The 25,357-nt window shown below is 52.9% G+C and overlaps 2 protein-coding genes across 5 annotated transcripts; both read left to right on the top strand.

Annotated features, from left to right (window-relative positions):
• The first annotated feature begins 19 nt into the window (after positions 1 to 19).
• On the top strand, positions 20 to 3,837 carry ALYREF (Aly/REF export factor). The gene is made up of 6 exons (XM_044745976.2): positions 20 to 305; positions 751 to 882; positions 2,338 to 2,485; positions 3,094 to 3,157; positions 3,258 to 3,435; positions 3,531 to 3,837. The coding sequence occupies exons 1-6, from the start codon at positions 69 to 71 to the stop codon at positions 3,543 to 3,545; spliced, it is 774 nt and encodes a 257-aa protein (XP_044601911.2). The 5' UTR covers positions 20 to 68; the 3' UTR covers positions 3,546 to 3,837.
• A 16,914-nt stretch (positions 3,838 to 20,751) lies between these two features.
• ARHGDIA (Rho GDP dissociation inhibitor alpha) lies at positions 20,752 to 25,040 on the top strand. 4 transcript variants are annotated; one of them, XM_044745449.2, is made up of 6 exons: positions 20,752 to 20,900; positions 22,411 to 22,627; positions 22,763 to 22,846; positions 23,182 to 23,258; positions 23,341 to 23,404; positions 23,597 to 25,040. In XM_044745449.2, exons 2-6 carry the CDS (start codon positions 22,438 to 22,440, stop codon positions 23,794 to 23,796), a joined length of 615 nt encoding a protein of 204 aa, XP_044601384.1. In that variant the 5' UTR covers positions 20,752 to 20,900; positions 22,411 to 22,437; the 3' UTR covers positions 23,797 to 25,040. The 4 variants fall into 4 exon arrangements, with proteins under 4 accessions (XP_044601384.1, XP_070339938.1, XP_044601385.1 ...); XM_070483837.1 differs by having other exon boundaries at positions 20,843 to 20,900; positions 22,254 to 22,627; XM_044745450.2 differs by lacking the exon at positions 20,752 to 20,900 and adding an exon at positions 21,067 to 21,563.
• The last annotated feature ends 317 nt before the right edge of the window (positions 25,041 to 25,357 follow it).

Genomic DNA, 25,357 nt, shown 5'->3' with positions numbered 1-25,357 from the left:
CGGCGCCGGAAGTGACGCGCCGGCGTGCTGACGCGCGGGCTCGAGCCGAGGCCGATTCCGCGCCCGCCATGGCCGACAAAATGGACATGTCTCTAGACGACATTATTAAACTGAACCGGAGCCAGCGAGGCGGCCGCGGCGGGGGCCGGGGCCGGGGCCGGGCTGGCTCCCAGGGCGGCCGCGGCGGCGGGGCGCAGGCCGCCGCGCGAGTGAACCGAGGCGGCGGGCCCATCCGGAACCGGCCGGCCATCGCCCGCGGCGCGGCGGGCGGCGGCGGCAGGAACCGGCCGGCGCCCTACAGCAGGGTGAGTGCGGAGGCCGGCCGGCCGCGGCGGGGCGGCGGGGCGGCGCGCGGCGGAGAGGGTGGCCTGCCGGGCCAGGCCGGTGGGCGCGGGCGCCGGGCCGGAGGGCGCGCGGCCGACCGGGCCTGGGAGGCGGAGACCTTGCCGGCCTTTGTCTCGGCTGGGCGCCGGGCCTTGTGGCGCCGGGGCCGAGGGGACGTAGGGCGCGGCCGCACTGGCGGCGAGAAGTTCGTTGGAGAGAACTAAGAGGTTGCGGGGCGTGGGGCCCGGGAGGGTGGGCTGCGGCACGGCCCGCGCGGGCGGGAAGCCGAGGGTTTGCAGCCCCCTCTGGACGCTTTCCTCCGGGCCCCAATCAGGGAGGGTCTTGCCGTGACCGTGAGCGCGCGAGAGAACCCTGGACTGAGACTCATGGGTCTATTTCTCTTTTGGTATTTTCTTTCTCCTTCAGCCGAAACAACTTCCTGACAAATGGCAACACGACCTTTTCGACAGCGGATTTGGGGGTGGTGCCGGCGTGGAGACGGGTGGGAAACTGTTGGTGTCAAATCTGGACTTTGGAGTGTCTGATGCTGATATTCAGGTAAGGGTCTGGAGCTTCTCGGTGAGCAGTTCACCGTGCACAGAATCGGTCGTGTTGTTTGGGATGTGGCCCTGAGTTTCCTCCCACCTTAGGACAGTGAGTCCTCCCAGGCACCCAAGGGTTAGCTGCTGTCCCCTGTAAGGGGCTGCGGGAGTGCAAAGCAGAAGTCATGCCAGAGTTGAAAGTCCATGAGTAGGTCTGTTTGTGGTGGGAGACAGGCCCCCCAGCTTACTCTGAGGAGTCGCTGCTCCTCCTGACGAAGATGTGTTCTGTGAGTGGAAATCCTCTGCCAGGGCTCCCAGTTTCTAACGGGAAAAGATTGGTTGAATGTGAGTGGTTTCTGGGTTAACTGACACAGCTAAGCTGCTTGTTTTCTTTTGTTTTGTACCTATTTGTCGGAAGGAGAAAGAACTCCTTTTATAGAACTGGAGAAGTACAGAAGCAGGATGGTGCTGGTCATCTTTCCGGCTGTTTGCCTTGAGCCCTGTGTCTAGTACAGGACTTGTGTCATGTTGTCTCGCTTATCACCATTCTCTCTGGGTCTTGTTAGTGGCATGGTTCTCAAACTCATCTTTGGTTGAAGCCCTTCTTGTCCTTTTTTTTTTTGTATTATGTTGATTGAACCCCAAAAGCATTTAAACTTCTTTTCTGATTTAGTAACAGCATCTTGGGGGTCAGTCTTGGAGATGGCTGGGTCAGGGTGCTGGGCCTTCCTGGGTTCAGTTTCCCAGAGCCCAGCCGATTGATTTTACCGTGGGAGGACAGAGCAAGGCTGGTGAGCACTCACAGTGTCTCAACACTTTTTTTAAGGTGGTTTCTGGCATCCACTGGAAACCGCTTTTGGTGAACTCCACTTCCCGCTGTGTGCCTGCGGCCGGAGTAGCCCCACACTCTGGGTTCCCTCTCCAACTCCCAGCCTGCCTGAGGTCAGGGCAGTTTCCATGGCAGCGCTTGACTTCAGACTTTGCCGCAGGCTTGAGTAGGAGGAGAGGGAAAGGTGAGCCAGAATCTGCCCTGGGGGAGGGGCTGGGTCAGGGCGAATCAGCGGGCCCTTTGAGCTGGTCCACATGTCAGATAGCATCCCTTGCTCTGTGATCTTGGCCTTTGCTGTTTCTTGGCACAGTCCTTGAGCGTGTTGTAAATTTTCCTTTGTTGAAGAAGATAGTGACTTAATCTTGTGCCCTTCACTGGTGGGCTTTGTGATCCTTTACCTGCATCACGGTACAGGTATCAGGTCCCCAAGGTGGCAGGAGCCCTCAGGCCTAGCTGCTCTTGGAAATTGCTGTCCCGCCTGCCCCATCCCTTCCCCCAGTTCCCACTACCACTGCCCTGCCCCCCATACGTATGTCTGCCTCCCAGGGAGATATCCCCAAAGCAGCTCCCACTTCCAGGGACTGTCCCTGGGCCACCAGAAAGAAAACAGTTTCGCTAACAGCTGCTCTTTCCCATTCCCAGGAGCTCTTTGCTGAATTTGGGACACTGAAGAAGGCGGCCGTGCACTATGATCGCTCAGGCCGCAGTTTAGGAACAGCTGACGTGCACTTTGAACGGAAGGCAGATGCCCTGAAAGCTATGAAACAGTACAACGGTGTCCCTCTAGATGGTGCGTTTGGGGTTGGCCCAGGAAAGCTGAAGGGCTGTATCTAGTTTATGGAATTTGGGGCTGGCGCCTGTCCATGCAGGAATATGACTTACTCCTGTGGCTGAGGACACTTTGCATTCGCCCCTTTGTCTCTTTCTTCCATTCTGCCACCTCTCATGCTGCCCCACACATCTGGACCAACCTCTTGTGAACCCCCATCCAGCAAGCTACATCCCTCCCCTCCTTCAGCTCCTTCCGGAAGATTCACTTCTGTGAAGCCTTCTCAGAACCGCCATAGTACAACCTCTGAGTGCGGGGCTGTAGTCGTAAAGACACAGGTACCAGTTCTTCTTCCCTCAGGTCACCCACACCTTTCCACTCGTGAGCACCCCGGACACCTGAGCAGACATCCGCCTCAGCCACACTGAGAAGGAGCGAGGTGTTGGTGGGGTTGTCGTTGGTGCCATCTTGTTCTGCCAGCAGTATCTTCAGGATGTGTCCCTTGTCAGGAGCACTTGATGGCGCATAGAGCGTCTTTCCAGTGCTTGCATGGAGAGCAGGGTGTGGTGCCTGCTGGGCAGGTCTCAGTCCTCTAATGGGCACGCACCCTCTTGTACTCTCTGCCACAGGCCGCCCCATGAACATCCAGCTCGTCACGTCGCAGATCGACCCACAGCGGAGACCTGCACAGAGGTGAGCTCTGGGGCCTCGGGGACAGGGTCGGCATGTGGCGTGTGGCCGCTCCTCCTTCAGGCCTCTCCAGTGTGGGACTGAGTCTCCTTTGCTTTGCTAGTGTAAACAGAGGCGGGATGACTAGAAACCGTGGTTCTGGAGGCTTCGGTGGTGGTGGCGGCACCCGGAGAGGAACCCGTGGAGGCAGCCGGGGCAGAGGCAGAGGCACCGGCAGGAGTTCAAAGCAGCAGCTTTCTGCAGAGGAGTTGGACGCCCAGCTGGACGCTTACAATGCGAGAGTAAGTCCCAGGCGAGGGCCAGGCCGGGCCGATCAGAACCCAACTAGGGGTGGGACCCCCTTTTGAGTGAGAACCTCTTTTCATCTGTGTTTCAGATGGACACCAGTTAAACAGACCGGCAAATCCGTGCATGGGACAGGACCCAGACGTCTCGTCCGTGCTCCCTCGCGGGAGGAGGGTGGCGGACTGGGGCTGTGTGGCCAATGATGGATTTGTTTCTTTTATGTTTTAAAATAGGATTTAAAATTCTTGTAAAGATTTGTTTTTTTTTTTTTTTTTTTTTAAATTCTGAAACAGACCTGTTTTGTACCGAGTTATTTTTGGGATAAATTTTACTGGTTGCTGTTGTGGAGAAGGTGGTGTTTTCACCTTTGCCATAATAAAATAGAAATGTGTGTAGAACTGGAACTGTTTGATTTGTTGCAGTGTTGGGGTCCTTGCCTGGCCAGAACTGGGGAGGGGGCAGCTGGTGTCCTGGTGTGGAGTTGGAGTCAGTGCTTCAGGGGGTGGTGGCTGCTGCTGTCGCATCTCTCTTGCACTGATCCTAACGGCTTCCTCTCTGCCCCGGTAGGTGGGAGGACAGGGAGCAGCAGTCGCTCTGCCTGCAGCCGCCTACTCACTGCCTGCACCACGAGGTGAGGGGCAGGGCACTTCGTGTTGCTGCCAGATTTCAGATGACCAGGTTAGGCTGTCATTCCCTTCTGGTGCTCTGGTTCTCAGACACTTGGACTCAGCAGTTCTGACTTGCAGCCTAATCCCCTGGTGTTTCTCTCGGTCTGTCTTGTCCAGGAAGGAGCAAGGCATAAGGGGGTCCTCTTTTCTGAATTACTCTCTGGTAGAATCGCTAGCGGAGGCTGTAGTGGAGTCTCATCTGACCTGCAGAAAACTGGAGGGACCTGCAGACACGTGTGCCCGTCTGGACTCCTCTGAGATGGAATAGAGCAGGCTGGCGACATCACTCGCCTCAGTGCCGGCCTGTCCTGCAGTGTGGTTCAGGAAGGGCCGAGCTCCCTGTGGGAGGCAGGGAATGGAGACCCATCTGTAGTCTCTTTTGGGTCTTGCACTTCCCCTGCTCTGGAGGGCATGCTTGTGGGCTACTCTGTTTAGTCTAAAACCCAGCAGAGCTGAAGGTCCTGGTTCTGTGGCTCAGAAGCACATTCCAGGGCTGGGTGGGAGGGCCGGACTATCTCCTGATGCTAGGTTGGTTAAAAGATGACAATAGCCCTTTGAGAACAGGGACTTGTGGGGGGAGCTGAGTCGGGGCAGGGAGCTGCCCCGAGCCTAACAGCTGGGACCAGAGGTGATGGCAGTAAGCAAGACGGAGACAGGAGCTCAGGCTCACCTCTCCCAGGAGGTAGCTGCCAAGGCCGCTTCCCTGTTTGGGACAGGGCTAGAGTGAGTCACGAAGGTGGGGTGTGACTAAGGGTGGCCCTTTAATTGTCAGTTACAACACTGGCACTACAGAGCCAGTGGCTGCCACTTGTGCAGCCTGCGCCATGGCAGATACTGATGGAAAGATGAATAAGATGACTCATCTCCGCTCTCAGAGGAGCCCAGTCCAGCAGGGGGAGGGACCGTCAGATGCCCAGCTTTAGTTCTTGTGGCCGAGGCGGGTGGATGTGACAGGTCAGGTTGTCCAGGCAGAGTCAGGCAGTGTCCCTGAGGAGATGGCCTTATGCTGAGCAGGCGCATGCCAGGCCGGCAAACTACCTTCTGGAGAATGTTGACAGCAGAGGTGGTGGGCCGTCTTGCTCCCTGCTGCCCAGAAGCTGGAGAGAACATCTGACTGAGGGGTGAGGTAGGCCCAGGCCAGAGGCCGTAAATCCTGGAACTGATGGCTATGGGGTTGGGGAGCCGTGGGGTGGTGACTCAGAGGCATTTGGAGGGATCAGTGACCGGGCTGTAGGGGCTTGTTGGGCAGCGTGAAGAGTGCCTAGCAGGGCTGGCTAGGAGGGTGTCCTTAGTGGGGAGGAAGCCCCAGGAAGAAAGCAGGTGAAGGGGAAGGTGGCACGCTCAGTATTGGACCTAGGAGGCAGGCGGAGACACCAGAAATGGGGCAGGCATCTAGATGTGGGCACACATGAGTGTTGCTTTGAGCTGGACATCTCCAATTTGGCAGCTCTTGGCACGTGGACGCTAGTAAAGTGGCAGTGGGTGTTGTGGCCCAGGGAGGGTTGGAGGTGACGGGAGAAGTAGGGAGGAGTGATGTCACAGGAGCTGGGGGCCCAGTTGGGGGAAGGATGACAGTAAGAAAACCCCAAGATTTGGCAAGTGAGTCTAGTGGGGTGTGTGGAACCAGATGCCACCTGGACTCCTTGTGGAGGTGAGCATGACAGCCGGGAGAAAACGCTCCATTGCTCTAAGCTTTAGCTTCCTTATTTGTGGAACAAGGAAAACCTCATTTTACTTCAAGGGCTGGAGGACCATGGAATTTCTTGTCCCTGCTGGGATGCTTTTGAGAGGGAAGAAGGAGGGGGCTGTTGAGCGTGCAGAGATGACATGATGCAGGGCAGACTAGGCGTCCAGTCACCTGCAGGGCGGTCCTGGGCTTCCCTCCGACTGCTGGGAATGAATGAAGGATGAAATAACACTTGGTGGTTTTGCATGTTTTTCTCCTTCACATTCTCTGCTCAGACACCAAATTGCAGGTGGCCAGTCTTCTCCACAGCAGACCAGATGGCCTGGGTTGCCTCGTTTGCTGGGTCAGGCCCACACTTGGAGGCACTCTGCATCCCTTTCCTGCTCTGAGGTCGGAATGGAAGCTCAGTGATGGGTCCAGAAATGGGCATGTGACTCGCTTGGCCTGTGAGTTACTCTTCAGGGTTTTCAAAGGCGCTGAGTAGGCAGCCAGCAGCAGGGAGAAGCCGCGCCCACAGGGACTGGAGCTCCAGGACCTTTGCCTAAGGAGTTGGAGGCGGCTCTTACTGAGCAACCTGGGATGAGAAGGAACAACTCTCCCTTTGTGGATCGTACAGAACCCAGCAAGAGTTAAGGTGCTGCCTTCGCAGAGCGACTGTCACACTCCTCAGAAATCCTTTGGAACCGTGTCACGTGCTATTTTCAGCAGCGGCGGTGTCATCTGAATGAGTATGGTTTTGTTCAACTACGATAGAAATAAGTGTTGAAACGTATGCTCAGAGTGTTTGTCGGTCGCTGGCTGCGGAAATATTCAACAAGTGTTTGTTGAGGGCCTCTGCCTCACACACCGCTGGGTGTTCTGTATAGATGACATTTATCCCCCCAAGAGCTTCGTGAGGTAATCTTGTTATTTTAGAGGTTAAAGGAAATGAAGTTTTTTTACTCATCCAACAAATAAGTGAATGCTGCTCCAGGCCAGGCCCCCTCTCCAGGGGCTGGGGAAGCAGCAGTGAACACCACACAGATCCCTGCCCTCACAGAACGACGTTCCAATGGGGAAGGACGGGGAAAGAACTACAGGACGTCAGGTGGTAATAAGGCCGCGGAGGAAAATAGCCCAGCATTGAGGAGTGGGAAGGGCCTTGCTAGTGAGGTGGAGGGTGGAGGTGTCTGCCATGGGGGTATTTCGGGGGAAAGCTCAGGCACAAGCCAGGACCCCAGGGTGCTGAGGGTGGAGGGAGCGGATGATGAGGGGCCTTCCAACCTGGCCTCTATGCTGGGCTTTGAAGGAAGGAGCCCTGTGCGGGCATTGATCAGAGGTTCAGCCTGGTGGGAGGGCTGCCAGGCCAGCATCTGGAGACTCCATGTGGATGCCTTCCATAGACAACGGCCAAAAAGGCAAAGGTGGTGGAGCGGGCTTTTGCCTTCTGTTTTCATGGTGTATGGAATGTGAAGTGCTTGTTTAAGAAAACTGGTTTTTTAACTGAGAAAATAACGTGTTCATTCGGCACAAAGGGATGATGCTACAAATGGAATCACCTTCCCAGCACCCTCCAGACAAAACCTTGCTTACTTAGCTTTTTAAAAATGAGAGCTTGGTTGAGATGTAATTGACATGCCATAAAGTTTACCCATTTAAAGTGTACAATTCAATGATTTTACTCTATTCCCAGAGGCACACATCCACCACCACATTCAAATTCCAGAATATTCTCATCACCCCAAAAAGAAACCCACTAGCAGTCACTCCCCATTCCCCCCTCCCCCAGCCCCTGGCACGCACTAGTCTACTCTGTCTCTGGATCTGCCTCTTCTGACAGTTCACATAACTGGAATTGTACAATATCTGATCTTTTGTGTCTGATTTGTTTAACTTACATCATGTTTTCATGTTTCATCCACTTTATAGCGTGAATCAATACTTTAGTCCTTTCCCTGCTGAATATTCTGTGGCAGATATGTCACATTTTCTTTATCTGTGAGTTGATGGGCATGTGGGTAGTTTCCACTTCCTGGCTATTACAGTGATGCTGCTATGAGTGTTTGTGTGCACATTTTTTATGTGAACATATGCTTTCAGTTCTCTTGGAGTAGAATTGCTGGGTTGTAAAGCAACTTTTTGAGGAACCACCAAACTGTTTTCCACGGCGGCTGCACCCTTTTACATTCCCACCAGCAGTGTCTAGGGTTCCACTTTCTCCACATCCTCGCCTACACTTGTTTTTGTTTTAGCCGCCCATAGGGTATGAAGTGGTATCTCATTGTGATTGTGCTTGGCAGTTTCTGTTCTTTATAATTTTTTTTTTTTCACCGAGGAAGATTTGTCCTGAGCTAACATCTGTTGCCAGTCTTCCTCTATTTTGTATACGGGTCACTGCCACAGCATGGCCACTGATGAGTGGTGTAGGTCCACACCCAGGAACCAAACCTGGGCTACTGAAGAGGCTGACACCAAACTTAACCACTAGGCCATGGGCCAACCCATAGTCTTTTTTTGGTGTCTGGATTGAATAATAGTTATCATGGATAAGGCACTCTTCCCTGGGCAGTTTGGAGGACTTCCCTTGGACTAAATGGAATTGAATGTTGTGTTATCACGGCTTCTATCACATTCAACAAACTAGGATCGTAAAAGGTTGATTTGGTGAATGTGATGAATGCCTGTACTCCAGTTTTACAACGATAAGAATCACGTCATCTTTCTTCACATTGCCTTGTATTATTTAAATTCTATAGAAATAGTCTCAAAAACTGTAAGATCTTCCGAAATTAATAAAGCTAGCATCCTCCCTTATCTTTTTTGTTAACGTCAGTCTATTTTTCTGTTTAACTGTGAATGTTCTTAAGTGTCATTTTGTAATTTTGGTAATCAGGTTTGTAGAAAAGAAGTGAGAATAGTACCCAGAATTCCTGCATACTCCTCACCCAGACTCCCTAGATGTTGACATTCCACCCATTCTTTTGTATTCTCTCTGTCTATTTTGGTAACTGATTGAGAGTAAGTTGCAGCCTGATGCTGCTTCACCCCTAAATCCTTCCATGTGTAGTATTTCTTTAAAAACAAGGACATCCTCTCACACGATCAGACATTAGCATTGACACAACACCATACCTCAACCACATCACAGTCGGGTTCAGCCAGTTGTCCTGATTGCCCGTGTTGTAAATGCTGCTCCTGGTCCACATGGTCCCCTGCCTTGAGCTAAGATGTCTTCACTGTCTTCACCTGGGAGTGCTTTTGCCTCTCCTTGTCTTTCCTGACCTTGACACTTCTGAGGGTCAATCCCATCGGAAATTGTCTCACTTCTGTATGATTAGCCCAGGGTTGTGTATTCGGGGCAAGAATACCACAGATGGGATGTCCCTGTCTCAGTGCGTGCATCCTACTGCATACGTGATGGCAGTCTACCTGTCTTATTGCTGGCGATGTGACCTCACTCAGTGCAGGTGGGAGTGGCCAGGCTTCTCTGCTTAGAGTTTCTGTTCTCCCCTCTGTAATCCATAAATATCTTGCGAGAGAAGCTGAGACTTAGTGAATACCTGTTTCTCAGAGTTTTGCCTGTGACTTTTAGCATCCTGTGTTGCAATAATTATTACTGTGGTATTTAATGGTGACTTTTTACATTTTCCTCACTCCTTCGACATTAGTTGGAATTCTTTCCTAGGAAAGAGCAGTTCCTTCTCCACCATTTATTCAGTTATTTATTTCAGTATGGATGCATGGGCATTTATTTCATTCTACGACTCATAATCTGGTACCTGTTATTTTGTTGCTCAGACTGTCCCAGCTTTGGCCATGGGGAGCTTGTTAGGGTTCCTCCTGCGCCCTTTTGACATGCTGTGTCCTTTTTTTATTAAAGATTGGCACTGAGCTAACCTCTGTTGCTAATCTTTTATTTTTCCCTTCTCCCCCAATTGCCCCAGCGCGTAGTTGTATATTATAGCTGCAAATCCTTCTGGTTGAGCTATGGGGGACACCGCCTCAGCATGGCCTGACGAGTGGTGCCATGTCTGCACCCAGGATCCGAACCGGTGAAACCCTGGGCCACTGAAGTGGAGCTCACGAACTTAACCACTTGGCCACGGGGCCGGCCCTGCCATGTCCTTTTTCTAAGCCCTTCCTGACCTTCTGGCACCATGAGAGGCTCCAGGCTCACCTTCTGTTCCCCAGTTCCTTTCATGGAAATGGGAGCTGGGCGCTGGATGTGCTTGTTGCTACTGGGCCCTCAGAACAGGGCCGGGAGATGCATGTCCTAACTCACACATGCACACGTGTGTGTTTATTTCCGTATGTCTCTAGCTGCGTATATGCATTAGAAAAGCCACGAGTTCATGCTGATATCTCTGACTCGAGCCCAGCACCCCAGGACTCGTTCCCGCCTCCCCTTTCCTCCTCTGTGACTTCTGTCTCTGACAGAAAGCAGGCTCTTGTTGCGTGACACTTGCTTATAGGATGTCAGTCCTTGAAGTGTCCACCTAGCCTGCTGTCAGAACTGCCGACCTTGCCCCTGTGAGAAACCTTCACAGACGGTTCTGGACGGAGTCCGGCCGTTCTCCGTTGAGCCGCAGAGCAGCCAGTGAAAGTACTGGTTTCCGGAGTCGCTGAGGCGAGGCCTCTTGCGCCCCCTTGTGTGTCATTTGTGTAATTGGTGCTACAGTTAGGTTCTCTCGTTACAGTTTGTATTCCATTGTGGCTTCTAATAATCCTGGTGGCTGGTTGGTTTTTGTTTTGTTTTTTGTAATTTACGTATATTAGTTGTTAAGGAATTATATGTGGTTGTTTACTTTCCATAAATGCTTATATGATTTACATTAATTAGCTATTATTATTAATGAGTCACCTGGGGATCAACTGACCATTTGGGGGAAAATAGCAAGAAATAATACATCACTAAAGATTTTAGGGGCTGGCCCGGTGGCATAGTGGTTAAGTTTGCATGCTCTGCTTTGGCGGCCCAGGGTTCATGGGTTCAGATCCCAACCATGGACCTATACACAGCTCATTGAGCCATGCTATGGCAGCGTTGCACATACAAAATAGAGGAAGATTGGCACAGATGTTAGCTCCAGGTCAATCTTCCTGAGCAAAAAAAAAAAAAAAAAAAATTTTAATGTAAAAATAAAACCATGAGAGTACCAGAAGATAATCTCATTAATTTTAAATACATCTTCTCTGTGATCATTTAGCCTAATCTAGGCCAGAGTTCATTTTTATGTTGTCTATGCAGCTTGTAGAAACAAATTATAAAATATTTTAGCATGTTAATTAATTGTAAATTAATATCTATATATAAAAATTAATGTGAACATACTAGTTGTTTTTGTTTTTGTTTTGAGGAAGATTAGCCCTGAGCTAACTGCTGCCAATCCTCTTTTTGCTGAGGAAGACTGGCCCTGAGCTAACATCCGCGCCCATCTTCCTCTACTTTATATTTGGGACGCCTGCCACAGCATGGCTTAGCCATGCAGTGCCATGTCCACACCCGGGATCCGAACCAGCGAACCCCAGGCCGCCAAAGCAGAACATGGGCACTTAACCACTACGCCACCAGGCCGGCCCCAACGTACTGGTTTTTTTAATGTACAAATTCATTGTAAACAAACCATTCATTGACCGTTAATGATTTCATAGGCTTCATATTTCTTTTTTTTGCCCTTATTGAATATATAAACATCCAAGAGTCCATACTGATACTTAAGAAAAAACATCTAGTGTTTACCTTTGGAAGTTATTTGGGCACTAATTTATTCTAAAAATTGGCAAATAAAAGGAAAGAACCAAACATTTAATCTGTTTTTTCTATACAAACTGTATTTTGAAGGAATTTAATAGCTGGTAACTTGAGGTTCTGTTAAAAGAGTTCCAGCTAAGAAATGCACAAGTATTAGAAAATCACCAGCCCTCAGCGCCGCCCAGCTACTGGATGAAAGGTTGCTGGGGCGACTGATGGGCTGGGCTAGCCTATCTCCCAGAGCCCATGCCGCGCCTGCAGGTGGGAGAAGCAGAGACCCCTGGGGTGTCTCAGAGGGAAGCCCACAGGAGCTCTGAGAACTGACCCTGGCCCACCCAGCCGAGATGCACGGAAACAGAAGAGCATGCCATACCACGCCGGAGGACTCAGCCGGGCAAATCCAGGAGTGCCCGTGGGCGATTCCTCACCCTCAGGTGTCCCGGTTTCCTCTGCACCTGAGTGCCACAAGCACAGAGGAGAAGATGACTGTGGCGCAATAAGTGCGCATTTGACCTTTGCCCCCAGTTTCCGGCACAGAGCTCCTAGATCCCGTATTCCCTGAATGACAGGAGTGCCCTTTCAACCATACCTGAGTTTATGGCAATGAGATGACTCTTGGTGGGCCCCTGGATAGTTTCAGGATGAGCGCTGGACACCAGAAGGACAGGCCATGAGTAGAGGGTTGGCACTTTCAGCCCCATCCCCTGACCTCTGGGGAAGAGGAGGGACTGGAGATTGAGTTAATCAGTCGATCATGACTTAATGAAACCATGAAAATCCTGGGGCTGGCCCGGTGGCTGAGTGGTTAAGTTCGTGTGCTCCGCTTCAGCAGCCGGGGGTTCACTGGTTTGGATCCTAGATGCGAACATAACACACCACTCATCAAGCTATGCTGAGGTGGTGTCCCACACAGAAGAACTAGAAGGATAGACAACTATGTACTGGGGCTTTAGGGAGAAAAAAGAAAAAAAGTAAAAGGAGGATTGGCAACAGATGTTGTTAACTCAGGGCCAATCTTCCTCCCCTACCCCCAAAAAAAGCATACTTTTTTTTTCCCCCGAGGATGATTAGTCCTGAGCTAACTGCTGCCAATCCTCCTCTTTGCTGAGGAAGACTGGCCCTGAGCTAACATCTGTGCCCATCTTCCTCTACTTTATATGTGGGATGCCTACCACAGCATGGCTTGCCAAGTGGTGCCTTGTCTGCACCTGGGATCTGAACCAGCGAACCCCGGGCCACTGAAGCGGAACGTGCACACTTAACTGCTGCGCCACCGGGCCAGCCCCAACAATGGGGTTTTGAAGAACTTCCGGGTTGGTACACATTGAGGTGCTGGGAGGGTGTCGTACCTGGAGGGGCTTGGAAGCTCCATGTACCCCCCACCCCATACCTTACCCTATGTGTCTCATGCCTTTGGCTGTTCCTGAGTTGTATCCTTTATAATAAACCAGTAATCGTAAGTAAAGAGGTTTCCTGAGTTCTGAGAGTTGTTTTAGGGAATTATAAAGCCTGAGGGGGCGGTCATGGGAACCCTCACATTTGTAGTCTGTTGGCACAAATGTGCGTAGCCTGGGTACCCCACTTGTGGCTGGCGTCTGAAGTAGGGGCAGTCTTGTGGGGCTGAGCCCGCAGCCTGCAGGGTTTGGGCTAACTCCAGATAGCATCAGAATTTCATTGAACTGTGGGACCCCCACTTGGTTTCGGAGAGTTGGCTAGTGTGAGAAAAAAACTTCTCAGCAGCACATGGTCTGAGCGCGTGGTGTGGACTCCACCTGGATCCCGGTGCAGATAACCAACTGGAACAATAGTTTTGAGATTGGGGAGAATTGATGATGGACTATTAGATAATTCCAAGAAAGCACTGTTAATTTTGGTTGGTACGTTAGTGGTATTGTTATGTTAAAAATAAGAGTCCCTATCTTTGCAGGTGAAATGGAAAAAGCAGCAGCTCAAATGAAGACGAGAGCAGGGAGGGCTTTTAAAAACATATGTAGGCGCCGCCCCGTGACCTAGTGGTTAAGTTCCAGTGCTCTGCTTCAGCGGCCCAGGGTTTTGCCAGTTCGAATCCTGGACACGGACATGGCACTACTCATTAAGCCATGCTGAGGCGGCGTCCCACATGCCACAACTAGAAGGACCCACAACTAAAAAGACACAACTATGTACCAGGGGGCTTTGGGAGAAAAAGGAAAAATAAAATCTTAAAAAAAAAATGTTGGGGCTGGCCCCGTGGCCGAGTGGTTAAGTTCGCGCGCTCCGCTGCAGGCAGCCCAGTGTTTCGTTGGTTCGAATCCTGGGCGCAGACATGGCACTGCTCATCACACCACGCTGAGGCAGCATCCCACATGCCACAACTAGAAGGACCCACAACAAAGAATATACAACTATGTACTGGGGGCCTTTGGGGAGAAAAAGGAAAAAATAAAATCTTTAAAAAAAAATGTATGTAAATCAAACTGATGCGGGCTTGGTGAACTGAGGGGTTGAAAGAGACATTTCTTGGACTCTCAAGGTCTGGTAGTAGTGCTCCTTTATTCAGAGAATAGCATGGCGACAGGACCCACGGGCGGTGAAGAGTTGCAGTGGGTTGAGGGTAGGGCTAAATTTATAAGGCATGGGTATGTGGGTTATTTCTTTACAAAACAAAGGAAAGATCATGTAAAAAAAAAAAAAGTCATTAAAATGGTATCAGTGCAGGTGGGGTCTGGTTGTCCTGTGGTCCTATTCACTTTAGATATGAATCAGGTCAGGACATCCTGTACTTCCAGGAGGATGATATAGATCGGCATGTAGGCCAGAACACCTTGGGCTTCTCTCCCTGGGGCAGCCTTGATCCTTATCAAAACTACCATTCGGTGGCCTGGCGTTAGCCGGTTTGGATCCTGGGTGTGGACATGGCACTGCTTGGCAAAAGCCATGCTGTGGTAGGCGTCCCACGTATAAAGTGGAGGTAGATGGGCATGGATGTTAGCTCAGGGCCAGTCTTTCTCAGCAAAAAGAGGAGAATTGGCAGCAGTAAGCGTAGGGCTAATCTTCCTCAAAAAAAAAAAGAGGGGGGCTGGCCCGGTGGCACAACGGTTGTGTTCGCATGTTCTGCTTCAGCACCCTGGGGTTCACCGGTTCGGATCCCAGGTGCGGACATGGCACCACTTGGCAAGCCATGCTGTGGTAGGTGTCCCACATATAAAGTAGAGGAAGATGGGCACAGATGTTAGCTCAGGGCGAGTCTTCCTCAGCAAAAAGAAGAGGATTGGCAGTAGTTAGCTCAGGGCTAATCTTCCTAAAAAAAAAAAAAAAGATTGTGATATTAAGGATAAGCATATAAGATCAATGGAACAGAATTAAGAGTCCAGAAATATACTGTTAAGTTTATGGTGAATAAATTTTCAACAAAGGTGCCCAGACAGTGCAGTGGGGAAAATCATTGGTCTTTTCAACAAGTGCTGGCACAACTGGATATTCCTACACACAAAAAAAATGATCTTTGACTCAACTCATTCCATACACAGAAATCTCAAAATGGATTGTAGACCTAATGGAAGCTGAAATTATAAAACTAATAGAAGAAAATCTTTACAATTTTGACTTAGGCAAAGAGTTCTTAGACACAACACCAAAAGCATGAAATAAAACCCTGCTAAGTTAGATTTCACTAAAATAAAAGGGTTTGCCCTTCAAAAGACACCATTAAGAAAATGAAGGTAAAGGGGCTGGCCCATGGCCGAGTGGTTAAGTTCGCTGGCCGAGTGGTTCAGTTCGTGCGCTCTGCTTCGGTGGCCCAGAGACATGGCACCGCTCGTCAGGCCGCGTTGAGGTGGCATCCCACATGCCACAACGAGAAGGATCTGCAACTAAGATATACAACTGTGTGGGGCGGGGAGGCGTGGATTGGGGGAGATAAAGCAAAAAAAAAAAAGATTGGCAACAGTTGTTAGCTCAGGTACCAATCTTTAAAAAAAAAAAAAAAAGAAAATGAAAGTAAAGCTACAGAGAATATTTACAAACTATCTATCTGATAAAGGACTTGTATCCAGGACATACAAGTACCCTTGCAACTGAATAAGGCAACCCAGTTTAAAAATGGGCAAAAGACTGAAATAGATGTTTTACCAAAGAAGACTCTTCATCAGGGAAATGCAAATCAAATCCACAACAAGACACCATGTCACACTCACTGGGATGGCTTTAATGAAAAAGACAGACAATGCCAAGCGTTGGCAAGAGTATGACCAATTGGAACCTTCTTATATTGTGGCAGGATTGTAAAATGGTACATCCGCCTTGGAAAACAGGTGGGGAATTCCACTCTCAGGAATCTACCCAAGAGAAATGAACACACGGTCACATGAAGACAAGTGCAAAAGATCCTAACAGACAGAAAAAACCCCAAAGTCCACCAGCTGGCAGATGAATATAGACAAATGTGGCGTCCTGATAGGGTGCAATAAACAGGACGAAAGACCTACACATTCTACACCGTGGATGGTCCACAACCGAAGACTGTCCTGTCTGATTCCACTTACACGAAGTGTCCAGGAAAGGCAAGTTTCTAGCTATAGAAAGCACGGCTGTCTGCCAGGGTCGAGGGGAGAAGCAGGTGGTGGGAGCGGGTGTCAGCCACAGATGGCTCAGGGGAAAGTCTGGAGTGGTGATGATGCACCTCCACAAATTTACTAAAAAATCACTGAATTGTCAACTTTCAGTTGGTAGATCAATAAAACTGTAAAAAAAGTTAGTTTGTCTATGTCATTAAATATTTTTATTTGAGTCATGAAAAGTTTTCATTCATCCCAGGGCTCTTTAGTTAATACGTATTAATACTCATTAATTGTGTGCAGGCACTCCCATGACACAGGGCAGCACGGGCTGCTCAGTGATCTGCTCTGTAGCAGCACCACAGTTTTCAGATCCGTTTCAAAAAGGTTTGATATTGTAAAATTACCACAGTAAAGTCCTTGTAACCAAACCTTTGCGCACATCCAAGGTTGTTTCCTCAGGATAAATTCCTAAAATTCACCTCGCTCAGCCAAACAGTCTGGAGGCTGCTAAGATCCGAGGCGTAATTCACAGCACTCTCCGAGTGCCGCCCAGCTCCCCCTGGGTGGGTGGGCAGTGCTGCGTCCTGCACTCTGTCATTTCTTAGGTTCATTGCTAATTGGGTAAAAGTTTCAAAATAGCGTCATTCCTCCCTTGTGATGGTGCAAAAACTAAAGGAAGCACCAAGTCACCTTCACAGGGGTCTGGTTCCTGTAGGTTCCACTCCACCCACGGAAAGGATAGGGGACAGCAACGGGTTGATACGGAACCTCCTAATCTCAGGTCCATGCCTCCAGTGAGGCAAAACAGGCACTGAGACACCGCTGCTTGGAGGTAGAGAAAGGTTTATCCAAAGCGGCCAAAACAAGAAGGCCAGAGAATAGGTTCTCTCAGATTCGCCTTAATGAAAGAAGGAAGCAGGGGGCCTTTATAGGGCTAAGGGGATTGGGAGGTGGAGTTTCGGGAAACAAAGGGGAAGTCCATGTTTCTTTCACTTCAGACAAGACCTCCAGTGACTAGACTTCTTGGTACCAGCCCAGCGACAGCTACGGGCTGGTTATCTGGTGGCTGTAACTTCCTTGAAGGCATCTTTTTTTTCTGTAAGACAAGCTCATAAATCCTCGTGACCACTGAGCCATCCCTCTGGTTAAATAAACAGCAAATTAACAAGCTATAATAAAGCATGGGCTGCGAAGCAAGCATTTGAGCTCAACAAATACATCTAACGGAGACTGAGGTCATGTATTGACTTCTTTTCATGTGTCTGTGTTAGGAACAAGATCGGGGGGTAACCATGTTCTTAGGAAATATTTGCAGTGACTCTCAGGTACCCAGTTTCAGTGTCTCCAGCCGAGTTCCTGCTGTGGGAGACTCTACAGGACAAGCGTCTCCAGTCCTTCAACAGGACACTACAGGGAGCAACGAGAGGTCAATCCTTTTGATTAAGACACATAGCAACTAACTGCAATGTATTAAGCTTAATTTGATCCTGATTCAAACAAAAAGTAAAAGAACTCACACTACAATCAAGGAACATACCGATTGGATCTTTAATGATATTTAGGACTTCTGTTTACTTTTCTTGGTTGGTATTCCAGGTAGCTTCTGCTCTGTAAGAATTTACTCCAGGGGCCAGCCTGGTGGCAGAGAGGTTAAGTACACGCATTCCACTTCTTGGTGGCCCAGGGTTCGACAGTTCAGATCCCGGGTGCAGACATGGCACCGCTTGGCAAAAGCCACGCTGTGGTAGGCATCCCACGTATAAAGTGGAGGAAGATGGGCATGGATGTTAGCTCAGGGCCAGTCTTCCTCAGCAAAAAGAGGAGGATTGGCAGCAGATGTTAGCTCAGGGCTAATTTTCCTCAAAATAAATAAATAAATAAAAATTAAAAATTAAAATTTAAATTAAAAAAAAAAAGATTAGCCCTGAGCTAACATCTGTGCCAACCTTCCTCTATTTTATATGTGGGTTGCTGCCACAGCATGGCTGACAAGTGGTGGAGGTCTGCACCCAGATCTGAACCTGAGAACCAACAAAGCAGAGCGCAGCAAACTTAACCACTACACTATGGGGCCAGCCCCTAGCCCCGCCTCCTGGTCCTCAGGCCCCTTTGTCCCCTCCCACCCTGCGTCAGGGGAGGATTGTGTGGCCAGTCCAGTAGGGCAAAGCGACTGTACTGCTGAGATTAGGTTGTAAGACATCTCGGCTTTGTCTTCAGTGCTTGCTGTTTTCCTTGCTCTTGTTCTGTCTCTGTCCGCCTGTCTCTCTCTGAGGCCTCATGTGGGGGAAGCCAACTACCCTGTTGTGAGTAGCCCCATGGAGAGGCCAGAGCTGTAGGTGGCAGAGAACTAAATCCTCCAGCCAACAGCCCGCGAGGAACCGAGCCTCCTCCCTACAGCACCAGCGTGAGATGTGCGCCAGCGTGAGATGTGTGCCAGCACATCTTCAGAAACCACAGCCTCCTGAGGGACCTGGAGCCAGAACCAGCCTGCTAGGCTGCTCCCTGAGCCTCAGAAACCATGCAAGATAATAAACGGTGGTTGTTTTAAGCTGCTAAATTCCACGATACATTTTTGCACAGCAATAGATTACTAATAACATGTATGTTTGAAATTTTCTATAACAGGGTTTGGGTTTTTTTTGAAAGCACTTGAGTTATCCAAAAGCAGACTTTTCCTCAACCAGCGAGTCAGACAGCAGTGCAGCGGGACAGTCTGCTGTGGCCTTCCGAGTCTACAAGGACAAGAAGCCTCAGAAGCAACGTGCGGAAGGACCCGATCAGAAGACTCTGCTTTTGGCCAACTGAAGCTGAGCTGTGTGCACATAAAGCTGATGGGGCAAGTCTCAGTGACAGAAAACAAGCAAATCTTCCTCAAAAATCGAGAAATTTCCAAAAGATAGCAAAGTCAGTATTTCACATTAAGTTCAGTTGCGAAAAATGCCCTCCTACGTACAATGCAATTGCGTGTACGTGTGTGTTTCTGATGACTTCTGTCTTGGCCTGAGTTCCCTGCCAGGCAGTGGAGGCCAGACCGAAGGGCCCCGCCTTTGTGGAGCTTCACAGTCGTTAAAGGAGGCATGATTTCACTATCACGTTCTTACAATTCCACATACAAGTGCTACGGGGTGGAAGCCGGTAGGTGCACCACCCCCAGCAGCTGGTGTGCAGCCTTTAGGGGTTTGGACCCCATGAGGAGAAAGAGGAGTGCTTGCTGGGCTGGGCCTGGGGTGCTGTGGGCTCAGGCCAGGCCGGCCCTGTTTTACGAGGCCCCTCCTGGTGCCACAAAATGTTCCTTGGTTTCCTTCTTGGGCAAATGTCTGAAAACTGCCAACAACTGGAGCACACAAATGGAGAATTCTGGGATCTGTGATGAACGGGAGACTGAGGAAGCCTTGTTATCTCTGCCAGGAGCTTGGGAAGTCATGAAAGTCAAGGAATCCCTTAGGGACCTGTTTCTTCCCTGAAGTGATGCTCATGGCAATGCAGCAAAATGTGCTGGTGCCCGAAGAAAAGGTGATGTAGTCTGGGGAAAAAAGCCGGGGGCTGCAGGCCTGGGGCAGCCCTGGGAAGGTAGCCACAGACCTCTTTGCAGAAAGGGAGTGCTGGGGCCTGAGTGTGCTTCTGGCCCTCGAGCCATGCTCACCAGCAAGGGACCGGGGGCAGAGGGCCACCTGCATAGCCTTGGACAGGTGACAAAGCCATCAAGAGAAACCCCGGAACACAGGTTCGGGCCAAGGGTGACCTGGACACCGTTAAAAAAAAAAAACTGCAGGCCCAAGGTGGAATCATTTGCCCCCAGGACAGCAAACCAAGACTTAACTACAGTTTCAGTGGCTCCCAAGAATGTGACCTTAAAGCGATCAGACCGGAAACTCTTCATCAACACTGGGGAGGCCACCTGCCTGGTTAGACCCCTGTGGCCCTTCCACCAAAGCAAGCTGCCCTTGCCTGAAAGCATCTTTTTTTTTTTTTGAGAAAGAATAGCCCTGAGTGTTATAACATCTGCCAGCCCTCCTCTTTTTTTGCTGAGGAGGACTGGCCCTGAGCTAACATCCGTGCCCATCTTCCTCTACTTTATATGTGGGACGCCTGCCACAGCATGGCTTGCCAAGCGTTGCCATGTCTGCACCCAGGATCCGAACTGGTGAACCCCGGGCCGCCAAAGTGGAAGGTGTGCACTTAACCGCTGCGCCATCAGGCCGGCCCCTGAAAGCATCTTTTCTTTCCTTTTGCTAATAACTTTCCCGTCCCGCCAAGTTTCTGCCTATAAAAATCTTTCGTACAACCCCTGAGCGCCGTCCTGTTAAGTGGGATGCTGCCTAATCCATAAATCCTTGAGTAAAGCCAAGCAGATCTTCAAATTTACTAGGCCGGAACTTTGGTTTTAACGCCACCCACGGCGCGTCCTTCGAGCGGTGGGCTGAACTGATCGAACGTCTAGTGTTCACTTCCAGGAAGGCCACGACGTGCGCGGGGCGCGCGCGAGACCGCCACCCCGCCACTCCCCGCAGTTTGCGGCCTGACCCGTGGGGACGCCCGGGACCAGAGAAAGCCGGCGGCAAAGGGCGCAAAACTCCCAACCAGACGTGCCTTCGCAGGCGTCCCGGGCCAGTGCGCCGCCCACGCGGGACGCTCGCACGAGGCCGGCCCCGCAAGATGGCGGCGGCGCACTTCCGGCAGCCCCCGCACGCCCGCGCATGCGCCCTACCCCGGCCCGCGCGGCGCGAGCGGAAGTCTCGTGACCCCGGAAGTGGCCTGCCGGGCGCGCGCGGGCGGGGCGGCGACGTTCGTCATTCCGTGCGGGAGGGAGTGCGAGAGCTGCGCCGTCGAGCCTCCGGTGAGCGCCCGCGGCGCGGCGGCGCGGGCGGCGGGGGCAGCGGGGGGGTACGCGGCGGCCGCGCCTTTGTTCACCCCGCCTGCCGGGGGTCTGCGCGGGGCGGGGGCGGGGGCGGCGGTGACAGCGGGCGGCGGCCGGGACGCAGGGCGGGTCCCGGGCGCAGGGCGGGCCCACGTGCGGCGCGGGCCGGGGGCGCAGGCCTCCTTTGTGGCCGCCGCCCCTGCCCCGAGGCCCCTCCCCGCCGGCGCGCGCTGGCTGGGGCCACACTGACGCCCCCTCCCCCGGTCGCCGCGCCCCACCCCGCGCCGCGCCTGGCCCAGATTGCGGGGCCCTGCGGAAGTGCGGCCGGGGAGATCACACTAGAGGATCCTGTCGCCTGCGGCCGCGCTTGATGGCTTTAGGGCGTGAGCTTTCTAGAGGAATTCCAGAGGAAGCGGCAGGAAGGCCTGGGAAAGCAAGCGGGCCCCACCCTGCCTGCGGCGGCCGGCGGCTCGGGATTCCCCGCAGCCCTTTGTGATATCTGGTCCTCCAGCGAGTCCCAGCTGCCAGGCTCAGCCTGTGGAGGAAGACTTTGGTTTTCTTTCCGGGGCAATCTGAGGTCTGGGGTGGGCTGGACCCTGACCCACCTCCTACACCACCCGGACTGATCCGAGTGGGTTCTAGGTACTCCTCAGAGGTTCTGAGGGCTTGCAATGGGATCCTTAGCGGAAGGAAGCCCAGCGGCTGTCTCATGCACTGCTCCTCGCTCTGAGAGCACAGCTCCAGACTCTCCTGGGCCAAGGTCCAGAAAAAGGGTCTTGAAAATACTGGAGCTGTTGCAGCAGTTCCTAAATTCTGGGTCACAGACTATCACCATTGGAGAGAATATCGGCAGATATTTAGGGTCCCCTGTGCTCTTTGGGACCTACCTGTGGGACTCAGGCTGGCCCTATCATCTGAGCTGTAGGAGAGAGCCGTGTGTTTGCAGGGTGAGGCAGAACTGACCTGTGTCGTGCACGGAGACCTTGCTTCCAGGTTAGGACAGGTTGGAAGGAGTGTGCCTGGTCAGGGAGACTCAGCAGGAGGGGTTCCTTGGAGCCAGGGCCTGGGCAGCTCAGAAAGAGCAGCAGGACTTTAGAGGTGACAGTCGGGGCTCTGCCAGCAGACTGGGGTGCTACTGCCCCCTTGGGGGCAGGGAAGTGTGCCTGATCTCGCTGAGGAGCAGGCTGTGGGTTCCATTTAGTCCTGGGTTTAAGTCGTCTCTGACTGCCCCAGTGGATCTCCTGAGGTGGGCAGGGCAAGGAGGCAAGTACAGCCCCACTGGGCTCAGGAGCCTGTGTCTGGGTCTGGCTGCAACCTGCTCTCCTGCTCCAGAAGGTGCATCTCCCCTTGGGCTCAGATATGGGACCTGATCACCTGCAGATGACCGTTCAACACAACCCACCTGAGCTGGCTGCAGGGTCCACCATGGGGAAGGAGGGGGGAGACACTGTGGGTCCCTCCAGGCTGCCACAGCCCACCTGGCCCACAGGTGTCCCACACCCAGCGAGAGGTGAGCATGGCCGAGCAGGAACCCACAGCAGAGCAGCTGGCACAGATTGCAGCTGAAAACGAGGAAGATGAGCATTCAGTCAACTACAAGCCCCCAGCTCAGAAGAGCATCCAGGAGATCCAGGAGCTGGACAAGGACGATGAGAGTCTGCGCAAGTACAAGGAGGCTCTGCTGGGCCGCGTGGCCGTGTCTACTGGTGAGTGGGTTGGGGTGGCACCCAGAGGGACATCTGTCACTCTTCTGGGTTTCCGCCCCTGCTCCTTCCTGATGGCAAGTTGTGGGCACGTGGGAGGCCCAGGGGGTGGAGCTCTAACCTGCTGTCACTCCACAGACCCCAATGTCCCCAATGTTGTCGTGACCCGCTTGACCCTGGTGTGTAGCACCGCCCCAGGCCCCCTGGAGCTTGATCTGACAGGTGAGTGGCACCTCTGAGGTCCCTGGCTGGGGCTGCCTGCTTCCCCCAATCCCCTCGCTTGCTGTCTCTAAAAATAGTTTCCTGGAGCACTGGCACCCTCTCGTGGGGAGCACAAGAAGGGCAGCCAAGCAGTCTTTGAAAGTGCTAGCTTTGGAGTGGTCTGGGTTCTATGTCGGGGGTGTCAAGGGCTGGGTGCGCAGGGGCAGGGGACAGGGGGAGTGGAAGGGGCACCCTGCCAGGGCCCAGGAGGCAGCAGGCCGTCACAGATGGCAGATGCCAAGGTGAGTGGCTTCCCCTGCCTGAGCCCCCTAGTGTGGTGTTCCTCCCAAACGCAGGCGATCTGGAGAGCTTCAAGAAGCAGTCATTTGTGCTGAAGGAAGGCGTGGAATACAGGATAAAAATTTCTTTCCGGGTAAGGCAGAGGCTGCCGGGGGGCTGGGAGGGGCTAGGGCTGGAGAGCCCAGCTAAGCCCTATCTGGGGTCCCTTTCTGCAGGTGAACCGAGAGATCGTGTCTGGCATGAAGTATATCCAGCACACATACAGGAAAGGCGTCAAGAGTAAGTGAGGGTGGGCACCAGCAGGAAGGAGATGGCCGCCACTTGGCTGGCCTGTGGCAAGGGACTGCAGGATCAGGAGGGAGACAGGAAAAGCAGTGTATGCCTTCGGCCCACCTCTGCTCCCTGGCAGCTGCCCGGGCGGACGTGAGCCAGACCCAGTGATGACCGACCCACATGTGCCCTGCATTACAGTTGACAAGACCGACTACATGGTGGGGAGTTATGGGCCACGGGCAGAGGAGTATGAGTTCCTGACCCCCATGGAGGAGGCGCCCAAAGGCATGCTGGCTCGTGGCAGCTACAACATCAAGTCGCGCTTCACAGATGACGACAAGACTGACCACCTGTCCTGGGAGTGGAACCTCACCATCAAAAAGGAGTGGAAGGACTGAGTCCTGGGCCTGGGAGGCGGGCAGGGCAGACAGACAGACGGACACACACACGCACGCGCCCCACCCTTACCACCCCACAACCTCCTCCTAACCCCATACCAAAGTGCTGACAGGGTCCCTGGCCACGCTGCCACCATTCCCGCCTGGTCTGCCTCCTGGCCAGGCCCAGCCGGAGCTCCTCCGACCTGTTCCTCCTGACCCTCCCCAGCCCGCAGGCCCCAGCCTCCTCGGTGGTCTAGTGGTCTCGTGTTGTTGCTGCTGCTTCCTGTGCTGTGGGGGAGGGAGGCTCCAGCCCAGGCCTCTGCCTCCCTTTCTGTATCTCTCCAGGTTTCCCCCACTTGTCCTAACCTGACCTGAGGCCCTGACTTTTCCAAGGGAGTGGGACATTGAACAGGCTCCATGGGGTGCTCAGGTTCCCCTAGTCCTTTGCGGTTGCCCCAACTCGTGTTCTATCCCTTCTCCAGGGTGGGATGCACGATGCGGGACCTTGTGGGGGCCAGTCATCCCCCACCTTCCACCTCCCCCTGTCACTTCATCCATCTCCATCAGTAACCGTCTAACCATGATGCCTTAACATGTGGAACGTGTGCCGTGGGGGCCGTCACTAACCTCTAACCCCCGTGTCTGCATGAGCATGTGGTCTCCCCCAGTCTGTGCCCTGTCCGCAATCCCGGTGGCCCAGAGAGGTGTGTGGAATGTGCTGCTGCTGTTTCCCTACCTGCCAGGGCCTGGCCAGCCCCTTCCCCTTCCTCTCCCCTGGCCAGTAATGTGGGGACCGCTCCAGGGGCTTGGGGAAGGCCAATCGCCAAAACTCAAGTTGCCTCCAGTCCCATCAGGGAGGCCAGGTGTCCTCACAACTCTGCCTTCCCTGCCCCAGTGGGCAGTGCCCGGAGCCCATGGCCCCAACAGAGAGCCCTTGGTGGACAAAGCCAGCGGCCGAGCCTTACTTGTTCCACCTGGGCCTCCCGGCCTGGAATCGTGTGCCTGGCCTGTCAGTATTTATTGCCTCCATATGTGCCGTCCTCTGGGCCGGCTGGCCTGCCGCCTCTGCCCCCAGGCTAGGTGCCACCATCCCCGGCAGGCCTTCCCTGGACCCAGCCAGGACAACCGTGGGACCAAGCGCGCACAGTCGGAGCCGTCCCCTGTGCTTCCCTTCCCCTCCCTGGTCAGGCCCGGGCGTAGAATGCACAGAAGCCTGTCCCTGCTTCTCCTTTTCTGACCGGGAAATAAACTCCCCGAAAGGAGCCAGTGTTTGCTGCTTGTTTCCGGGTGGGGGATGGGGGAGCCTGGAGAGCAGCGAAGACGACGCGGCACTCCCAGGAGGGCCAGAGGCCAGGAGCCAAGTGCGGTGGCCACTGCCCCTGCAGCTGTTGAAGGAGAATGGATTTAAAGTCCTCTCTTGGTCACACCAGCCTCACCCGGCCCGCCCGCAAGACCTGCGGTGCCTCCTGGGCGGTGCAGACCCGGAGAGCCGGGGGCTGCACGGGCCCTGCAGGGGGAGGGCGGGACGCGCCCTCTGTCGTTCGCGCGGCCCCTTGCGCCCTATGCGCAGGCTCCGTCC

This window comes from Equus asinus, chromosome 13, assembly GCF_041296235.1.
Source record: "Equus asinus isolate D_3611 breed Donkey chromosome 13, EquAss-T2T_v2, whole genome shotgun sequence".
NCBI classification, from domain to species: domain Eukaryota; kingdom Metazoa; phylum Chordata; class Mammalia; order Perissodactyla; family Equidae; genus Equus; species Equus asinus.
The sequence above is the reverse complement of the archived record's forward strand: the minus strand, read 5'-3'. Positions and strand labels throughout refer to the sequence as shown.

What these genes read in the sequence shown, in the direction of transcription:
- ALYREF (XM_044745976.2), top strand. Translation starts at nt 69, where the DNA reads ATGGCCGACAAAATGGACATGTCTCTAGACGACATTATTAAACTGAAC. An exon ending in GGCCGGCGCCCTACAGCAGG is followed by an intron (nt 306 to 750) that starts GTGAGTGCGGAG and finishes TTTCTCCTTCAG; the next exon opens with CCGAAACAACTTCCTGACAA. An exon ending in CAACGGTGTCCCTCTAGATG is followed by an intron (nt 2,486 to 3,093) that starts GTGCGTTTGGGG and finishes TCTCTGCCACAG; the next exon opens with GCCGCCCCATGAACATCCAG.
- ARHGDIA (XM_044745449.2), top strand. Translation starts at nt 22,438, where the DNA reads ATGGCCGAGCAGGAACCCACAGCAGAGCAGCTGGCACAGATTGCAGCT. An exon ending in CCGCGTGGCCGTGTCTACTG is followed by an intron (nt 22,628 to 22,762) that starts GTGAGTGGGTTG and finishes GTCACTCCACAG; the next exon opens with ACCCCAATGTCCCCAATGTT. An exon ending in ATACAGGAAAGGCGTCAAGA is followed by an intron (nt 23,405 to 23,596) that starts GTAAGTGAGGGT and finishes CCTGCATTACAG; the next exon opens with TTGACAAGACCGACTACATG.